The sequence below is a fragment of the Orbilia oligospora genome, assembly GCF_000225545.1.
Source record: "Orbilia oligospora ATCC 24927 unplaced genomic scaffold scaffold00215, whole genome shotgun sequence".
Taxonomy (NCBI): Eukaryota; Fungi; Ascomycota; class Orbiliomycetes; order Orbiliales; family Orbiliaceae; genus Orbilia; species Orbilia oligospora.
Window position 1 is genome coordinate 2,986,163 of NW_011645772.1, and position 20,025 is coordinate 3,006,187.

The 20,025-nt window shown below is 45.0% G+C and overlaps 5 protein-coding genes across 5 annotated transcripts; all 5 read left to right on the plus strand.

The window, feature by feature from the left end:
* Positions 1 to 458: 458 nt before the first annotated feature.
* AOL_s00215g870 (uncharacterized protein) lies at positions 459 to 1,775 on the plus strand (the record flags this gene model as incomplete). The annotated part of the gene is made up of 1 exon (XM_011130072.1): positions 459 to 1,775. The coding sequence occupies one exon, from the start codon at positions 459 to 461 to the stop codon at positions 1,773 to 1,775; it is 1,317 nt and encodes a 438-aa protein (XP_011128374.1).
* Positions 1,776 to 4,058: 2,283 nt separating this feature from the next.
* On the plus strand, positions 4,059 to 5,924 carry AOL_s00215g871 (uncharacterized protein; the record flags this gene model as incomplete). Its single annotated transcript, XM_011130073.1, has 7 exons — positions 4,059 to 4,213; positions 4,281 to 4,291; positions 4,351 to 4,792; positions 4,870 to 5,071; positions 5,145 to 5,253; positions 5,321 to 5,458; positions 5,518 to 5,924. The coding sequence occupies 7 exons, from the start codon at positions 4,059 to 4,061 to the stop codon at positions 5,922 to 5,924; spliced, it is 1,464 nt and encodes a 487-aa protein (XP_011128375.1).
* A 3,667-nt stretch (positions 5,925 to 9,591) lies between these two features.
* On the plus strand, positions 9,592 to 11,278 carry AOL_s00215g872 (uncharacterized protein; the record flags this gene model as incomplete). Its single annotated transcript, XM_011130074.1, has 3 exons — positions 9,592 to 9,626; positions 9,738 to 10,974; positions 11,030 to 11,278. 3 exons carry the CDS (start codon positions 9,592 to 9,594, stop codon positions 11,276 to 11,278), a joined length of 1,521 nt encoding a protein of 506 aa, XP_011128376.1.
* Positions 11,279 to 14,947: 3,669 nt separating this feature from the next.
* AOL_s00215g873 (uncharacterized protein) lies at positions 14,948 to 16,993 on the plus strand (the record flags this gene model as incomplete). The annotated part of the gene is made up of 5 exons (XM_011130075.1): positions 14,948 to 15,262; positions 15,426 to 15,530; positions 15,591 to 16,059; positions 16,125 to 16,298; positions 16,398 to 16,993. 5 exons carry the CDS (start codon positions 14,948 to 14,950, stop codon positions 16,991 to 16,993), a joined length of 1,659 nt encoding a protein of 552 aa, XP_011128377.1.
* A 542-nt stretch (positions 16,994 to 17,535) lies between these two features.
* Positions 17,536 to 18,594, plus strand: AOL_s00215g874 (uncharacterized protein; the record flags this gene model as incomplete). Its single annotated transcript, XM_011130076.1, has 2 exons — positions 17,536 to 17,990; positions 18,189 to 18,594. The coding sequence occupies 2 exons, from the start codon at positions 17,536 to 17,538 to the stop codon at positions 18,592 to 18,594; spliced, it is 861 nt and encodes a 286-aa protein (XP_011128378.1).
* Positions 18,595 to 20,025: the final 1,431 nt, after the last annotated feature.

The window sequence follows — 20,025 nt, forward strand, 5'->3', positions numbered from 1 at the left end:
TAGACTCTTCGCCATCCGGCCATAGACGCATCGGTACACTTAATCGAATCTTTGGATTTAACTGACTAATTTTGAGATACCCGAGCATAAAAATACACTAAATCACAAACACCACCCTCTTGGCAATCATTTACTCTGTGCGCTTGAAAATACGCTTTGAGTCACCCAGACTGTTTCGCGAATCGAAGTGACTCTTCGTATATTTATCCTGGATTCGTTTCCTTATTTGGGAGAAAGCTGCATAAATTCCAACATTCAACACGAATATTCGATCGAAACATTGGCGAGATATTGAACGCTGAGTTGGGTATAAAAGCTTGGTTTCCGCCAGGAACCGCACACTTTTATGCTCCATGGCTGAGCAGTAACAGAATAGGTATATAGGCGCCTTTAATTGTTTTTTATGATACCGTTAGTTATAGCACAGTATACTTCAGTCAAAAAGGATATCTACCTGGATGGAGCGAAATAAAGAAAGCCAAAGCAGCATACCGCTGGAATACCCTTCCACCGCCGAGGCATCGAAATTGAAAGATACTCCTACGGTTCCCTCAGAAGCACCTACTACTATTCCGCAATCACTCAAACCCCGCATCCGCCCATCTTTCGCGACCCCTCTCCTTCAATCTACTCGCTCTCAAACTTTGCAATGGACTCTTCCAAAACCCTTCCAGCAGCATAAATTGATTGGGCGTTCTCGGGCTGCATGGCACACTTCTTTTCTCGTTCCATCTCTCAATGCAGTTCTTGATGCTGGCGTCCTAATCGATGACTCTCGGCCTCAAAACGTTTTTATTACCCATGGCCACTCCGACCACTCTCTTGCTATTCTGGCGTACTGTCGGCGCATCACACCTCCAGATGTCTATGTCCCCTCAGAGACAGCAATGCATCTTGATAACTATATTATGAGCAGCAAAGCTCTCAACTTAGGATTTTCAGTCAAAAGTTATCATAATTTTGACGAAGAAGGGAATAGGCATAGTTTACCAAATACGGTCGGCGGGAGATTGATTCCCTGGGGTGAACAATTCGACCGTCTTCGTTTAAATACCCCTTCGCCGAGCCGCAGGTCTAAGACTCCGAGTCCGGTCCCGCCGACGGATACACCTGCTGAGGCGGAAGACGATGATCTTGATGACGGCGGTGGAGACCCAGCGGATTTAATCTTGCCCACGCATCATATCATCCCAGTATCTTCATCTTCATCCACTATATTTCCTCTAAAAACCCATCCTACAATTAGTGTCTCCATCCTTCCCAGATCACACACTGTTCCCTCTGTTGGTTTCTTATTCACACAGACCTCCAATCGCCTAAAATCCGAGTACCGTTCGTTACCTGGTACCGAACTGAAGAATCTCCGTCAGCAAGGCGTAGATATAACGTACCAACACCGTACGCCCATCTTCGCTTTCCTTGGCGATGGGGACCATACTTCTTTACTCGGTGATCCAGAGTGGTTAGTGGGCAATGAAGATAAGGGTATTTCGGGGTGTCCGGTGGTCATTACGGAATGTAGTTTCTTGTACGAATCTCATAGAGCGCAGGCTGTCAAGACGAAACATACTATTTGGAAGGATTTAGAACCGATTGTGAGGAGGCACAGGGACACGACATGGGTGCTAATGCATTTTAGCAAGAGGTACGGGGACGGGGAGATTGTAGGGTTTTTTGAGGGGTTGGAAGAGTGTCCGCAGAATATTGTGGTGTGGGTAGATGGGGGGAATGAGATTTTAGACATGAAAGTGAAGAAGGACACAGGAACTATTTGATGTGTCACTACACTCCGACACGGGGAATCGATGTTTCTATAAAGACCTTTTATGCACGGACGATATAGTAATGTAGATGTTAGTTAAGAGGACCTTAAGTCGGACAGACTGGAGTTTGGGAATCCGGGTCGAATGTATTCACGAGCGATAGAATTCGAATTTCTGCTAAGCATGCTGGCTGCGTTGAATCTCGATGTGTTGTCGACTCGATGCTGTGCAGCTGTGAATCAGTTTGGTTACGAAACTGAGGTTAATTGGATATGGGGATTTAAATCTCGATCATCTTCTGCAAGCCGACTGCCGTAATCGCCTGCCGGCCAAATGACACCCAGCAATACAACCTTCAAAATGGCTGGGGCCGAAGTGCGACATGCAGAACTATCCGTTGATCTTTATCCCCATCTGCTGGTCATATGCGTACTTGTACTTACATTCGCAAACCCAATTCAACATCGTTACGGCTGTATACGGGTCAACATATTAGGTATCGATATCATCATCGCCGGTCTCGCAGCACTCGATGTCGCGATGGATAGCTAGGCTAGTATCACTGCGCAAAATTCGAAAATTCGAAAATGCCTCATCGGGATTCTGGAGTTGGAGGCCTTGAACGCTTAAGCACTATTTTCTAGAAGTTCAAGGTTTTCTTTTCGTGCGCTTCGATATCGATACAACAATGATACTTTTACGCTCTTATGTTACTTTTTTACCTTCAAATAACCATAATATCCACCACCTTCAAGATCTTCCACCAGTAGACTATCTGAAACAACTTCGTAGGGAGGTTCCGTACCGCCAAAAGGAGGTATAGGAAGGTTACTATCACGACCTTATCTCCCGACCTATTCCGGTTCTCATCCGACTTTTCCCTGGTTGATTCACTTTTCCACCCCGAATCCTTGATATCCACCAGATGCCTTAGATACTTAATTTGCTTGTTCGTTGCGTACAAATCAGGTAGCCACCCGTTTCGCCGAGATTTCATGTCCTTTGTGTAGCCGAGGCCGCTCACTTGTCTCCGGACAGGGCTTGCATGGAAAAGACTGGGGTGTGTGACGAAATGCCCAGCCCGAAAGCTTGTTCCCCGCAAGCCTTTCTTGTGCAGGTCTTGGAGACGGTCTAGTCTGACGTCTACAACACGAATGGGACCCACTTTTTGTAGATATTGTTATGTATATTATATCTTTCTCAGACGACGCATGCTTGATCAATGTTCCTAGGGTGGAGTAAGTCAGTTGTCTATGTCTTCGCCTTATTCAGGAAACGGGGTGTTACTAGTGTGGTGTTACGTTTGTTGGGGATGCTTGTCGGGACTTCGTAGAATCCATCTTTTTCGATGTTAATTAACGCGGTGGTCAACCGATATCTCGGACTGATGCTAAGGGGCGGCAAGGCTTTAAGTTGTGAGGTCTTAAGAAGATACCTACTACTGCTCAAAAGTTTTGATCCGGATTTTATCGATCTATCCCGTAGTCTATCAAGACTTATCTTCTGGAGCTACATGGCATGGCAAATCGCGAGGCTAGCTAGGTAAGTAGTTATCCGCAAGAGGAACTGAAGTTTCTCCACAGAAGAAACACCCCAGATATCTCACAAGGAAAACTCCTACCCCTGGCCCTTCCCCATGGACCCTTTAGCTTGTTTAACTTACGTGAGCTCCACCCTATAGGCTCATGGTCTCATGATGACTATGCGGAGGCACCGAATACGGGGGAATTGCCCGAGAGTGAAAACCAAGTAATGGGATGTTGTAGATCATTGAGACTAATGCAGGTAAGTAAGTAGTTTCCATATGACCCCCCATTTCGCGCGACAGCAGACAGGCAACAGCCATGTATTCTCCTTGTTAGGAAGAAAAGAAGAGCCCAAAGCGGGAGCTAGACTTCCTGATTGTGATATCCGAAAAAAGGTATAAATTACCCAGCGCATCTCCGCAAGTTGATATTTGCATTCCTGGCACAATCCGCTTCCCCTTGCGTTTCTTGAGTTCATTTTTGTGGCCTTGGGTAACGTGGAGTGCATATCCTGCGCTGCTTCCGAAGAGAAAGACTCTTGTTTTTCATTTTTCATTTTTTTTTTTTTGTGTTGCTTTCTGGTTGCCACGATATCTAATTTATTATTAAGAACTGTGGGATCTGCTTTACGAGACCAGATCTGCTGCTCTGATCTTGTTTCTGTATCTCCTAAGAGCCTTTCGCTGTCGAGGGCAGGCATTTTGATTACACGATTGTTTGAGGTGCTTGCGTCGTGAATAGAAAGTTCTACAACAAGCTAGATCTCAAGATGCCGTCTAAGATGAGTATTGGCGAGTACCTGCGCACCCGGGTGACGACATTGGCGCCGCGGGTGGACCCAGCGCCGAATCCAATCAAGGTACTAGCATCATTGAGTAGGTCGAATTGGCTGAACTTTGCGGTTGCATTTTTGGGGTGGACTTGGTGAGTTCCCATGCAAATATCTCGTATTGTAGTTATAGGGTTTGTACTAATCAGATTTTGTTGATAGGGATGCTTTCGGTATGCATAGACTCGAGATCGTAAACAATCTATAAGGAGAAGCTAATTTTAGTGGCTAGATTTTTTTACCGTCTCGCTCGTCGTCACCGACCTCGCGAAAGAATTCAACAAGAAGAACTCCGACATAACATGGGGAATAACGCTTGTCCTGATGCTCCGCTCCGTCGGTGCCATAACTTTCGGCCTGGCATCTGACCGATACGGCCGTAAATGGCCATATATCATTAATAACGTTCTCTTCATCGTGTTCGAACTCGCCACAGGGTTCGTTAATACATATAGCCAGTTCCTCGGGGTTAGGGCATGCTTTGGTATTGCCATGGGAGGGCTTTACGGAAATGTTGCAGCCACGGCGTTGGAAGATTTACCACCTGCTGCACGAGGGATTGTGAGTGGCATGCTCCAGCAGGGATATGCGTTTGGATACCTGCTTGCTGTGGTTTTTGCCAGGGCATTTGTGAATACGACTAGCCATGGATGGAGGCCGCTGTTTTGGTTTGGGTATGGTAATTTCTTTATGCCCTTTGAATTTATGGGATTGAGGGTGTGACGTGTAGAGAGGCTAATTGAGAGTATAGAGCGTGTCCTCCGGTGTTGTTGATCATATTCCGGTACTTTTTACCAGAAACTGAGGCTTTCCAGAGGAGAATGGAATTGAGGAAAGCAGGAGGGGACATCGGGGTTGAGAAGGTGTTCATTCAAGAGGGCAAGGTTGCATTGAGGAAGTACTGGTTGACGCTCATCTACTTGGTTTTGTTGATGGCTGGATTCAATTTCATGGTGGGTTTGACCAATTCAGAATCGGCGTCTTTGGACTGGTATGGGATATTGCTAACGAATGTGCGTGGTGCAGTCTCATGGAAGTCAAGACCTTTACCCGACTATGCTTCAGAATCAGTTAGGATTTGGACATGATAGAGTTACCGTTACTCAGGTCGTTGCGAATTTAGGGGCGATAACGGGTACGTACCGTGATTGGAAGGCTCGCTAATGACCCGGCACTATTAACATTGCGGCGTGACGTTTTAGGTGGTACTATTGTTGGATATTCTTCTCAGATATTTGGACGACGAATATCGATCATCGCAATGTGTATTCTAGGTGGTGCATTGCTCTATCCTTATGGTTTCTTACGGTCAAATGGTATCATGGCCGCTGCGTTCTTTGGTATGTAACCTTCAGTCCTCTAGCCGAAAGTCTTCTCGTACTAACTTTAAAATTGCCAGAGCAATTTGCTGTCCAGGGCGCTTGGGGTGTCATCCCAATCCACCTCATGGAGCTCTCCCCGTCCTCATTTCGCACATTCGTAGTGGGAACGTCCTACCAACTTGGCAACCTTGTCTCATCAGCATCCTCGACAATTGAAGCTACGCTCGGTGAGAAGTGGCCGCTCCCGCCTACGAAAGATGGAACGAAGAGATATGATTATGGGAAAGTTATGGTAATTTTCATGGGGGCCGTGTTTGCGTATGTACTGCTTTTGACATTTATTGGACCTGAGAGAAAGAATAGGGATATGCTCCAGGAGGATGGGTTAGAGGATGTTGTTGGAGATGGGAAAGGAGACGATCTAGAAGAAGGTGGGGAGAAAGTTGGATTCGACGAGAAGGAGGGGATTCGGCAGAGGACATGAGGTCTTGAAGCTTCTTGCTAGTTTCCTTATTATTAACACTGTTATCTATTTATCAATTTAGTTTCTGGCCAATTGATTGACTTATAATCAAATTGCTACAAGAATCTGATATTGGAGATAATTTTCATGTTCTGAAATTAATGCAAAGACATAATGGAGGACATCTTAGATCGCGTAAAGGCGGATTATCTGGGTGTGGCGGGTCGTGAGGATTTGAATTTTGGACGTGGAATACTAACGTGGCCGCCTCGGTGCGTCTAACTTCGAGACTAACTAACTACCTAGGTATCCATCTCAATAGGATGTTGATAAGTTAATGTTGCAGCAGCCATTAGTCTAAATCGTTTGTTGTAGGCTTGGTGTGCACGCATATGTGATATTTATATTTGTGTCGCAGCTGCTTGCAAATTCGAAAATTCGGGGCACCGCATGATCATATGAGTGCATGATACCAGTTTTGGCACTGTATACTACAATATAATCGTCGGCCATACCGCAGGAAATCCTTTGGACCTTTTCAACTAAAGCGATATTTTTGATTTAGAGCCGACAATGTTCATAGCCAGCCCAAATCAAATTAATCCGTGAAGCAAGGAAGTTAGTCTAAGAAAGGAGGTGGGTACGTATTACCGTGCCACAGCTGTAACTTAGCGATTCTTTGAATTGGTGTATACATTTATTCTGCATGTTCGAACAAAGCTTGAGACTGAGCCTCTGGGCTCTTTGAATCCTATATTAGAGATCGATACCTCAGATTGACAATGATACAAGAAGAGGACATTGGCTCCCGAATTTAGGCTCAATAGGAGCGTTGGTGCCACAGACCGTTGATCAATTGAAATCAGATCTTTCGGAATAAAAAGTTCCAACACGAGCAATGCATGAAGAATTAATTACCCAAAACTTAAGTTGTTACGTCGGCATCTGATAAGTGGAGATCTAGATTTTCAGCTACACCACTCTGTACGGCATTTCATGCCGCTGGGATTTCTCCCTAGTCTTGAGTTTATCCTGAATACCTGATCAAGGGTTTTAATCCATCAAAATTTCAATGTGATACGCTGTAAAAGTTTTTCCGGAAACCTTTTGGTTCTCAGGACAGTGAATTCAACCAATCGAACCACGAAGTTACCACTAGGAAAGCTGTGACCACATCGAATATTCGGACGTGCTTTCGTACTAGGAAGCCCGTGACCTAGGTTTGAAACATCCCAGCCAATAGGCTTTGAGAATCCTTCCCCATATATTTGCACAATCTCCGTAACCGGGGCTTGCAGTTTTGGTGATAAGATACGTTAACATGGCTAGGGAAATTTGACGCGGATTACTATTTCCTCCCTCCTACATCTAGTTAGGTAGCCCGGAAAAATTTTGGTACTATGAAAATCGGTTTCCGGGAGCACTTAGATCTTGAAAGTTGCCCTATATTCCTGACGGACTGTCCTGCGGCACCTGACCCCTGATGGAATAGGGCATGACTAGCTGGCACAAGCTAAAGACGATATCCATGCAAATCAGGTCCCACTAAATACATTGTTCATAGCTGAATACCTAGGTCTCTTGCCACATCCCAAGTATGTGGGTGCCAATCAAGCGAGTTTCTCCTTCCAGATAGTACAGTTGCAATTTCCCATATATACTTGTTTACTCTAGATTTTTTCTCCCCGGCGGTTTGGTTTATACTATGCATGCATGAGGGGACTGGTCAGAGTGAGACAAATTAGCACATGGCATTACATAGCTATAGACAAAGTAACTATACCTTACCTCTGGAGCTACAAGTGACATCCGTCTAAGCCAATGCAATGCAAGTTAGGTGGCCAATGCAATAAAGAACCAGTACGGATTACTCTTGATCGTATGATTATCTCTTCACACTACCCCACAATCTAGTATTCGAAGATGGGGTATTCCGACGAACCTAGTTTTCAAGCGCAAAATGAACGGATCAAGCTCCAGACCGATTGCATTGTTCCTAGAGGAGTTCATGAGTTCATGGTCCACTCCTGCTAAAATGGCCCATTCCTCCGTGGCACTACGAGTATCATTAGACCAAGAGGCCTACTGCCAACAAAAGGTATCGACTTAACCCCCAAGACTAGGTTAAGGTGGATATCAAGATTCAAACTTTACAAACCGGGGTTATGGCATGGTGTTTGGTGCCAAATAAATGTCGTTGTGGATAACCAAGAATGGAAGAATAGATGCCGAACGGAGGCGAAGACGGCATAGTCTAGCCCATCAACAGGATCTCGTCTCTTAAGCGTCGGGTCTGCATTTTTCGTAACTTGGCTTTGGGCTTGCATGCTTAGCCTGCATGACCAATACCCACACCAGCCATTTGCGTTGTCGACGTCGAATTACGCGTATCACGTGATGCAGGCATGAAGATGTATTTGGCCTGAGCTGAGATGCATCGATGTGTCTCGTAGATCAGAAGGGTACAGGTTTGACGGTGAGTGTGCATCCGAGTAGCCTTGTAGTTATCAACTGACCAACTTACTAGTAATTACCGAACAAGCTTCAAATCGCAAATTAAGGCCTGCTCACGACTTCGCGTCGTGGGACTATCATGCTGGCCTAAGGCAAGTACATGTACCTCCCTTCCAACGAGCTGCCTGCCATGACATGGCCTAAGAAATCATCGACAAAATCCACAAACCTTTGAGTTAACATGTTCATCAACTTTGTATCGACGTCGCGGCCGACAGTGCAATGCAATGGAGGAATTTAATATTTAGCTTCGCATGTGTGAGGGCAGGGATGTTGCGGGGACGCTGCGCAACCAACCTGCGGAAGATTTCTTGTCCGCCAATCACAGGCCACCAAAGAGGACGATTCCTTGGAACCGTTTGTGCTCCCTTGCAGATGGGAAACCTGGAGTCCCCGTGGATAAGGTTTAACCTATCTGTGGAGAGTAGGGTACCGCGAGACATGGTTAGTTAGACCTTTTGGAATGCATCTCCAACGCGGGGAGCACGTCAAATGGATCGAAGGTACTAAGCTATGTACTACGCTGTGAAGTTGGAAACCACATGGCTGGAGTGGCCATCTAGCCTCCACTTCTAGCGCCGCGTGAGAACCTTCGGTGTCTCACGCTCGTATCCAAGGTTCCTTCGATTGGGCGGACTTTGGAGGCCATCGGGCCCCGTTTGCTCGGAATTTCCCTGGCCTGCTAAAGGTTTGGCTTGTCTTTTGGTTTTTCTTTGCTTTTCATCGTCCGTGGCTGCATTTTAGCCCCCATCCGCACAGAAGCTGGGGATCTGTGTCTATTCCAGTCCTCTGTTCGCTTGCAGGCAAGAAGCTGGCTCCGTCCGAGAACCTGGGGTCCCTGCAAAGTAACTTGCTCCGTCGATCCTGATTCGTGGTGTGCTATGGGAGAATTGGACCTGGAACCCGCATTGATCTTTGGGCCCGGCCATCTTGAACTTAACTTAGAGCAATGTATAAGAACTCCAGATTTTCCCCAAACTCCACGAATTTCTCTCTTCTTTCACCAGAGTAGATGTCCTAGACTCCTCCAAGGGATCTCACACACGACAATTTAGAAGGTCCTCTCGAAAAGCTTAATCAACCCTACGCGCGCAACTCGACAATATCTTTTGAAAACGGTTTTAATTCTAGTCAAAGGACTGTAGTTAGCTGATATTCAGCACCCGGATTCAAGATGCAGATGCCTTCGAAACAGAGGGTGTACAATTGGTATGTTGTATATCGACATCTCGCGATATCAGTAATCACTTAAATATCACACACCCAACGCGGGGGGTGCGCGCCAAGATGAAGAATGCAGAGGCTAACTTTGAGACATAGGTACATTTCCTTGGTTGCAGCCTCAACCATGGTGCTCTACGGTTATGACGCCTCAGTCTTCAATGCCGTGCAGGGTTCCGATAATTGGAAAAATTACTGGGGTAACCCAAATTCCAACCTCCTAGGTACCATTAATACCGCCTACACTTGTGGTGGTATCGCTGCAGGGTGGTTCGTCTCCGCTCCAATCTCGGACCGCTTCGGTCGTCGTATGTCTATCACTATCGGTTGTATCCTTGTCATCGCCTCAACTTTCATTCAAGCCTTCGCTCCGGAGGGTCATGGTGTTGGTGGTTTCTTGGCTGGGCGTACTATCATCGGTTTCGGCCAAGGTATCGCGCTCCCAGCCGGCCCCGTCTACATTGGTGAATTGGCCCCAGCAGATATCCGTGGAAAGATTATGTCTTTCTGGCAGATGTTCTACTCCGTCGGTTCCTTCCTCGCCTTTTGGATTAACTACGCCTGCACAAAGAACAAGGGATCGCTCTCTCATGATTGGGATTGGCGCATGGTCGTAATTTTCCAGGTCATGGTTCCAATTATCATCATATCCCTGATTTGGTTCTGCCCTGAGACTCCTCGTTGGTTTATTCAGAAAGGAAGAATCGAAGAAGCCAAAGCTGCGCTCCGCCGAGTTAGAGACACCGAAGAAGAAATTGAGGAGGAAGTCGCCCAAGTCCAACAAGCTCTCCAATTCGAAAGGGAAACACTCGATGGTTCTTATCTCCCGCTCTGGAAGGACAAATCTCTCCGAAAGCGTCTTTTACTCGCCTTCGTTATCAACTTTGGTCAACAGGTCACCGGCCAGGGTTCTCTTAATTCTTATTCTACCCTTATCTACAAGAAGATCTTCAAAAGCAACAGCACTATTCAACTCATCAATGCTCTCAACGGCACCTTCGGTATCCTGTTCACTCTCACAGCTACCTTCACCGTCGATACTTGGGGTCGTAAGATGGTTCTCTTCATCGGAGCCCTCGGTATGTCCCTCTGCATGGTTATATCCGCCTCAGTTTACGTCGCAACTCCAACATACGCGGAGGATACCAAATCTACACAAGTCGGCGCTGGAATTGTGGTTATGATGTTTATGTTCGCCTTCTTCTACAAACCATCCTGGGGCGCTGTCGTCTGGATCTGGACTGGTGAAGTTTTCTCCATGAATGTCAGAGCGCAGGCTGTTGGTATGTCTTCTCAGATGCAGAACGTCGGCAATCTCATTGTCAACCAGATTTTCGTAAGTATTTTTTAAAGCCCCACGTCTTAGAAACGTTGTTCTAACTTTGTTTTAGCCCCTTATTCTTGAGAAGATTGGATTCAAGGCTATGTACATGTTTGCCGGTATCAACATTATCCTTGCCGCTTTCACATGGTTTTTCCTACCAGAAACAAAGAATGTTAGGCTCGAAGAGATGGACGCCCTGTTCGGTGGTGTCAATCATATCGAAAAGGGTGCTACTCTGGTTGAAGGCCACTCCACCCACATCACTGACGAGAAGGGACAGGATCTCACTATCGAAGAAGTCAGCCGCAAGGTTTAAACAAGATTCCGATCATGTTACGGAAGCACCTGTGTAGCGTTTTGGCTTCGTAGATAATATATATTTTCTTTATATTTTTGCATGATACCTTTTTTTTCCCTCTCGTAATTAATGTCCAGCGATGTCTGACCTTGGGTACCTGCAGCTAGTGTTGATACTTGGCATATTCTTTACCATATTTGTGAAATAAATACCACTGAAGTTGTAATGATTGAAGTAACTATATTTTGATACATAGATCTTTTGCGCAATTGTATTTTAAACTATCAATATGGTTTGGCGTTTGTCGGTGCCATTAGCCCCGTTGATATGGTTCGTCATGATCTAGCAAGTTCGCACCTACCAAATCCATACCGATACCCGCATCCCGAAATTTCGAAAACTATAACTTAACTACTCCCATATAACCCCGTCCAAGACGGGTCTTCTGACCGCATACGCCGGCATATTTCACAACCATTGGCGGAACCAAAATACCCCGTGCCTCAAGACTCCTGGGGAGCCGGCCTTAGCCTTAAGAATGGGTTAATATAGAGGACATCAATGTGTGTGTGCGCGCAATTCAGAGTGTCTCCACGACTTTATCCACGGTTCAAAAAGTTTGTCAACCATAGGAAAATAACTTTTCTTTCCGCAAAGGCTTGGTGGAAGGTAGGGTAAACGGATTAGAGGGGCTATGATTAGCGAAAAAAGACATGTCGCCTGTTTCGGCTATGTCGCAGAGCAGGTTTTATCCAGAATCGAATCCCTGAGAATTCCATCGGCCGGGGACATAAATACAACATCTACAACACAGGTATGAGATTTGCTGATCTTACCAAATATCTCCGGTAAGACTTGCAGGATACACAACTTCAGATACTTAGATGTATTCATAGTACCCCGAAGATTATGGTTGATGTTCTAGCTTCAGTTTTTACGTCTTACAAAAATACCGATATCAATCATTAGTCTCGAGTTTGTATGTTAGGGCGCAGCGAACGCGAACGTTCTATGGGAACTGACAAGGAGTGTACCCCTAGTCTAGAAAAGATTCTATGGGGTACCGCGCATTTCCCTTACCACTAAAAATTAGTGTACCGTGGTAACTTACCTTGCTTAATTATGTAGTTACATAATTATATCACTCGGGCATAGGGACAGAACCAAGTCCTGTCAGTCCTATCATACACAACATGAAGACTTCCCTACTACGGAGTTCCGAACCGCGAATTGACAATCCGTGTGGATATTCTTCGTTCGCTTTTCGTCTTTTGGGTTAAAATCTTTACTATATTATCGGTTATATAATAGCGGTAGTGCTAGATCGCTACTATATCCGGTTGGTTCTGGAGCACGGATTAATCAATGGCAGCACAATCTTTTCGTATGACGTCTAACAACAGAATCTCACACTATATGGTCCCTTAGTGCGGGATATTGCGTTCTTATTTTTAGTTATTAAATATTTCTACATGCCGAGTCTGTTTAAATTTTGTGTACTAGTTATGGCAAGATAATATTAACCAGATTAATCTAACAAGACTACCTTTATTTCAATCAATGTAATAGGATTATTGTCGCGTTGTATTATCGAAAAGTTGGAGCGGCTTACGGAGGATCATAACCCGCCAATCAACGGTTTCTATGGCACCGCACTGAACCTAATTCACGTGCCACCAGCCGATAATCATTTTATTCCACTCCGCTTTGGCAAAAATAGTATATTCGTAGAGCTAATTGCATTTATGCATGGAGTGCTACGATCTAGGTCTATTCTCAGTATATATACTGGACAATATGAGCTTGAGCACGCCAGCATTGGTTTTACGTTATTGACGGGGCTTATGCACCTCTTGTCCAGCAGTACCGTGTTATCGTAGAAGCCTAGACGTATTCATTCAAGCATTAGATCTTAATAGCTTTGTTACTGGGGAATAAGGTAAGACTTTAGCTTGCGCATGTAAGTATATTAACATGTTTAGGCTCGAAGTTGTATTTGGGGACCTTCAAGGTTGCAGTTGCCACTCGGTGGGCAAAAGAAAGGAGACGAAAGAAAATTGCAGTCTCACTACATGCAGCGGGGCGTCTCGAGATCTAGGTGTTGCACCCTCGCATCCGCCCCATAGGCCTATTGTCGTCGTGCGTACGAATTGAATTTTCGTGCGCATATATATGAATTAAATGCTTCAGAGATTATGACCATAGATTCCGCCACGGGCTGAAAGTCTGAATTGGAATCTGTATGTTATTAGGCCACTCGGCTTTAAGGGTTTGAGACGTCCCGACCTCGTATTACAATACCTATTTACGCATTTACTCTTTAACATTCATTCCAAACTATGATATTATTCCTATTAAATTATAGCAAGAAGTTGATCCATCGGGCTAAGGACGACCGGCCCAAAAACGGATTAATGGTTCGCTAGGTATACATAAAATATCCTCATTCCCACTAAGTAATGCCTCGTATTATACTAGCTGTCTTGGGTCGATTCTAGAGGAGCAGTACAGATCTTTAACTCAAGCTTGACATGCGATGAGCTGCATAATATTTATTTTGCATACTGATGGACAAACATATGCATTCGACGTGTTCGAGTATCAAAGTTAGATTTAATCACGGGGCCATGACATGACCAGATGGCCAGTGGCGTAGTTTATACGTTTCGTTAGTTAAGATACGCAAAGATTTTAAATATTGAGAAATATACTTAGAAACTGGAGGGGAACGAAAATAAATGGCTCTATTACATACATGCATACCTGTAGCTAGGTTAACACGGAAATATCGCGAAGTTGTAAGCCGGGGAATCCTTTCTCACATCATACTTGATTTTTTCGGACTCACATGGGCACCCGTCAAATTTATTGGCTTTAGGAAAATATCTGCAGATTTTGGTATGGACTTGTTTAAATTTAACGTTTACCTATACTTGTATATCTATAACGGTATACACCATATAACCAAAAAGGGAACGACCACGCTGCTGTGGTGTCGGTGGGCCCATCTGTATACTTGGTCATGACCAAAACTTCGGAATCATGTAAATAGCCTAATGGTCATAGTGGCGTCATTGTGGAAACCGGAGGTTCGATGCCATGCCCAAATAGCTAGCACTGGCCAGCTGCAGCACAGGTATTATGTATTGCATTGCAAATGAAATTCTGCCAGCTCGAGATGATCTGATCTGATCGCCTTGACTGAGTTGTGTTGCAGTTTCAAGCTCGCTGCACCGTTTATCCACCAATCATGTTCGCAGCTTCGGAGGGCAAAAGATGTTCCGACAGACCAGACGTAGCGACTCAGCTCCCAATTTGCAGCTTGCAACTTCTCCACAATAAAAATCACGGCAAACTAAGTGGCAGAAACGCGACCTTGGGACTCGAAGCTTATCCTTATACATCATCGAGAAATCGGCCAAATGTTTTTTTATAATCTTTCCCCGCATTTTGTTGGATTTAGCCTAAACCTGAGCGGAAGCTTAAGCTTGCAGTACAATGATTCGACTCCAAACTTCTCATTATTAACTTTTGACGTTGTATAAAATACAGTAAATGTATGCTGTGAAAGTTAACGGGGGTAGTATTCGAAAGGCCATTCAAGCTCGAACTAGTAAATTAAACAAATAACAATCAATTCAAGTGCTTTTTCGCTTAGTCTCCCGATACTCCGAAAGCTTTCCCAAGATGTCGGAAACTGGCTCCTATCAAAACCCCATTTTGAGGGGTTTCAACCCAGACCCTACCATTTGTAGGGATCCCAGGACCAATGATTTTTTTATCGCAACATCGACATTCGAATACTTCCCTGGAGTTTCAATATATCACAGCAAGGATCTTATCAGTTGGAAACTGATCGGCCATGCGCTCACCAGACGTAGTCAGCTCGATATGCGAACAGTTGAGCCTGGCGGCGGGATTTGGGCACCAACTCTCCGGTTTGTCAATGGGAGATTTTACATGACAACAGCAAAGTGGGACAGGTATCGCCCCGCGCAAAATGTACGTACTTTAATAGTGGGTTTTTCATATGAGAGTGAGGCGTTTTTAAATCTCTGAGGGTTTTAAACGTTTCTAAAATTATATTTAACGCATAAAACACCCCTGTTAGGAGAATAATTAATATCTCCGGTAAAATAGAGATCTAAAACTGACTTGGGTTTAGGAAAGAGTCTGGCCCAGGGGTTTCTATGTTGAAACCGACAACATATGGGATGAGAACAGCTGGTCTGATCCAGTCTATTTCGACCTTCCGGGGTTCGATCAAGATGTATAAAAAGTCCTTCGTCTCCCTTCATCTTTTCAGTTATAGTACTAATATATATTTTAGTTATTCTGGGATGATGACGGAAAGGTCTATTTGTCGACAACCTATAGGTTGGTGGATAGGGATCCGAAGAGTACGAAGAAGGACTTTGCAATTCATCTATGCGAGGTAGATTTAAGGACAGGGACATCATTGACTCCTCCGACTGTCATTCGCGTTGCGCCATCTGGACTAGCTGAAGGGTCCCATATCATCAAAAGAAACAATTATTACTATCTGTTCACCGCAGAGGGTGGTACGGAAGAAGGTCATACTGAGTGGGTATCTCGCAGTAGCGTTGGTCCACTGGGTCCCTGGGAGCTTGGAACAAGGAACCCTTTATGGAGGAACACAACTTCAGATGAGGTTCAAAATACTGGGCATGCCGACCTGATTGAAGATGCTGTAGGGAATTGGTGGGGTGTTTTCTTGGGAGTAAGGCCCTGGAGGCAAGAGGTCAATGGGGAAGTGACTTGGGAGATCTCTCAATATGGTATAGTCTCCCCGGTAGTCTGTTGTAATCACTACCTCCTAACCACTCATGACATACGATTTTAGGCCGCGAGAGTTTCTTAGTCCCAGTAAGCTGGGAAGACGACTGGCCAGTCTTCAATTACGGCAGCAAAATAACACTCCTCGGGAAGGCACCCGATACCTATCATGTACGAGATGCTGAGACCTGGTTCGACGATTTTGGTAAAAGTAACCTCGAACCAGGTTGGTATCACAAACGTAAGCGACCTCTTCCGACAAAGGGACCCGAGCATATAAATTATAAAGGTCTCGTATCGAAATAGATCTTTAAGCCTGGCACTAATACACCTCCTCTAGATACGCCTTTGAAGCAAGAATACAGTCTCACTTCTCGACGGGGATTCCTTCGACTTCACGGTGGCCCATACAACCTTACCGTGCCTGAATGTCCAACCATGCTTCTCCAACGGCAAACTCGTGCCAATATCGTTTGGACAACCGAGCTAGAGTTTTATCCCGACCGCAAGACTTATGAAGCTGGAACTGTGGTATGGTGGAATAGCTACACCTTTTCTAGCATTGGCATCCGTGTCACCGAATCAGGTCAACGATATATCGCCGTCAAACAGGCCTTGGATGGTAAAGGTGGATTCGAGGAATTTCAACATGAGCTCCCTGAAGGTAAATTCCCAGTTCAGTTGCATATAAAAGCTTTACCGTTAGAGTATCACCTTGGTTTCTCCTTCCCAACGGGTAGTGAGCCGGATCATCACCTCAAGCGGACCAAAACCGATATCACCTGGCTCTCAAGTGTTTCGACTAGAACCATGACACTTCTCCCACCTATCGGAAATGCCTTTGCTGGGATGATGTTCGGTGTTTACTCTTTTGGGGAGCTAGAGCGGTGTCTTGTGCCAGCCGACTTCAGTTACGTTAGGTGGGATGGACTGTAGATTCAATCTCATATGATCACGACCGTAATCAAAAATTTGATACAGTTGAGGCTCGGGTTGCGCGCCTCCTGGAGTTCTGAGTGCATTATTCACTCATAAAGAAGCACTTTGATAGTTAAACCATCATAATATCGGCCGTGTAGCATTTGTAAAGAATAATGTTTTCTATTTTACTTTCTATACAATGCCTACTTAAATACTTTCTGTACCTAAAACGAGGCCTTTTGAGAGAATATGAGAAATTCTCAAAATCAATTCTGGCACCGAGACTAGTTTAACCATTAAGGCAGGCTAAGTTAACCCTCCCCGAGTTTTCACGTTGGGGGAAAGCAATACCCCGAAAATACATACGGTACTTAGCTTATACAATATCAAGCCGGTCTATGCGTTGGAGAGTTGTGTTATTTTAAATGGGTTCGGAAGCGGAGGTTCGAACGTTCGTGACATTCGCGTTCATATGTCGAGTATACATATGATTATACACAAAGGACCTCGATTAACGTCTCGAAACTCATACATCATCAAAATCTCATCTTTACACGATGGCACCGAGCAACTCCGTCAAAGACCTCGTTCCTCTTATGGGATCTGATGCCAAAATCCCTCGCATAGGATACGGTGTCTATAGGTCCAATGATTGTAAAGCGGCTGTCCTTGCCGCACTTTCCACCGGTTATAGGCACATAGACACTGCTCAGTTCTATAAAAATGAGGCTGATGTCGGAGAAGCAATCAAGTCATCCGGGATTCCCAGAAAAGAACTTTATATCGTCACAAAAATTCAACAACCCGTCGAAAACAGTGTTGAGAGAACACTAGAAAGCATTAGAGAAAGCGTCCAAAGGATCGATTCTGGTGAAGGCGATAGAAAAGGATATGTGGATCTCTTTCTTGTTCATACACCCGCTAGCGGGAGAGAAGGCCGTGAGATTCTCTGGAGAGCCCTTGAGCTACTGAAAAAGGAAGGGGGTACCATCGACATTGGCGTCAGCAATTAGTAGGTACACTTTCATTGCCAGAGTTCGGGTTCGAGGCTTGTCAGACTCCTGAGCTGTAACGTACACCACTTAATGGTATACACCATGACTCAACCATATCCTCTCGGGCTTCGTATTTCCATTAAGATTTCCCCTCCTCTTCTCGGCCCCCCCTCCATGGAATCCCTAAAATGACTAACCCTTGTGCTGTTGCGCAGTGGCACAGAACACCTTTTCCAGATGGAAACTTATGCCTCTATCACACCTGTGTGCAACCAAATAGAAGTCCATCCTTTCTGCCAGCAAAAGGAAGTTATCAGTCTTTGTAAATCAAAGGGTATGGTTATCACTGCGTATGCACCCATCGTGCGGAACAGACGATCAGACGACCCAGTCTTAATCACAATAGGCCATAACCACGGCAGACATCCAACGCAGGTTATGATCAAATGGAGTTTGCAGAAGGGATACCTCCCACTTCCCAAGAGTGACAACCCTGAAAGAATGAAAGCGAATATGGATATGGAGGGTTGGGAGCTCTCGGAGGAAGATATGACCAAAATCGAACAGCTTGACGAGGGCCAGGATGGTGCCATCTGCCCGTATCCCCTGAACTGCCCGTAACCTCCTCGATCCCACCTTCAGGAGCTTTATCAGGATGATAGGTTACATAAACTGTTAATAAAAGTCCTCCATTGTATCTCTTGATTGTATTGAATCTTGCCGTCTATGCGGGGTCGAATCCAAGAAATTTAGTTTGCATATCAGAAGCGAAACGGCACTGTTGTATGTTATGTCCCAAGTGCATAGTCCCTCCGACACGGGAAGTGTATCCCCCGGCCTTTTCCATATGTGAGATTTTTATGTCATTTTCTTGATTCTGCACCAATGTCAACTTGCGGACGCGATCCCAAAGTTATGAATAGTCTTGAGCTAGGAAGTCATGAGCCCGGCAATTTTGCTTCCGAGTTAATTTTTCAACATGGTTAAAATACCTGGAGCGCGCTGTCGTGGTTTGAGTCAGCTTAGTTCTAAAATTCGAGAGGTTAGGTAACGTTAACTGTTGATGGGACTTCGCGATTAGAAAGAATTTTTTGACTAACCTCTATAAAAAAAAACTGTTGGGTTTGAAAACCAAAAAAAATTACGAATCGATCTCAAATCGTCGATCGGGGCAAATCGGTGGGGACTACGACTAGTTTCGATACCAACAGTTCGAAACGAGATCAGGGATAGGAAAATTTACTCGGTAGGATAACGAATCGCGTAGGTCTGTGAGATGTGCTAGGCATGAGAATGGCCATTGCACTGTGGCATTGATGAGCATGGGAGGAAGACTTCACATCTGTGGTTGACACGAGCTGATGGCTCCAGGGAGATGACAGGCAGCCTTGAAGCAATTACCGATTCACAAACGATAGCGTGAAAAATAATAACGCTTAAGGGGCCCTGTCCCTGGCTATAGAAGACTGAAGTTATATGGGGTAAACCATTTGCGTTAACGTTCTTTGAAAAAAAATTTTTTCTTCAACCGTCAATGACACTTACAAACTCCGGTGGCTAAGAGACTGACGCATAATAGCTGCAATATATATTCCCTTGGCGATAATGAGAATCGACAATACAACTAGGTCTCTTGGAGGCACTGTTGTCGAAAACGGGGCGGCTGGGTTGGTAATATAGTAAGCTTTGGCACAAAGGCTATATAGAGAGAATTCATCCCCACCTCCTACGTCCGATAATTTCAGGCCAAACCCTTGCTTTTCAGTCATGAGGACTGCTGCAAGTCATGAAAAGGACCCACATGGTGGTCTGCTAGATCGCATTTGGTGGCTTTTTTGATCGACGCAGGCTTGAAACTGCTTACCTCCCTAGTCGCTGCGGAGAAACTCCGGTAAATCACTCAAGTACAATCTTTTCGTGAATTCAGAATTAGTTCGTGTCCGAATCCTATGGCCAAAGGTTGGCTAGGCAAATATTATGAAATGAAGCGCTGGGGAAATATCTGAGTCTCGATCTCTACCTTGTGCGTAAAAGAAGCATATTTGCTTTTAG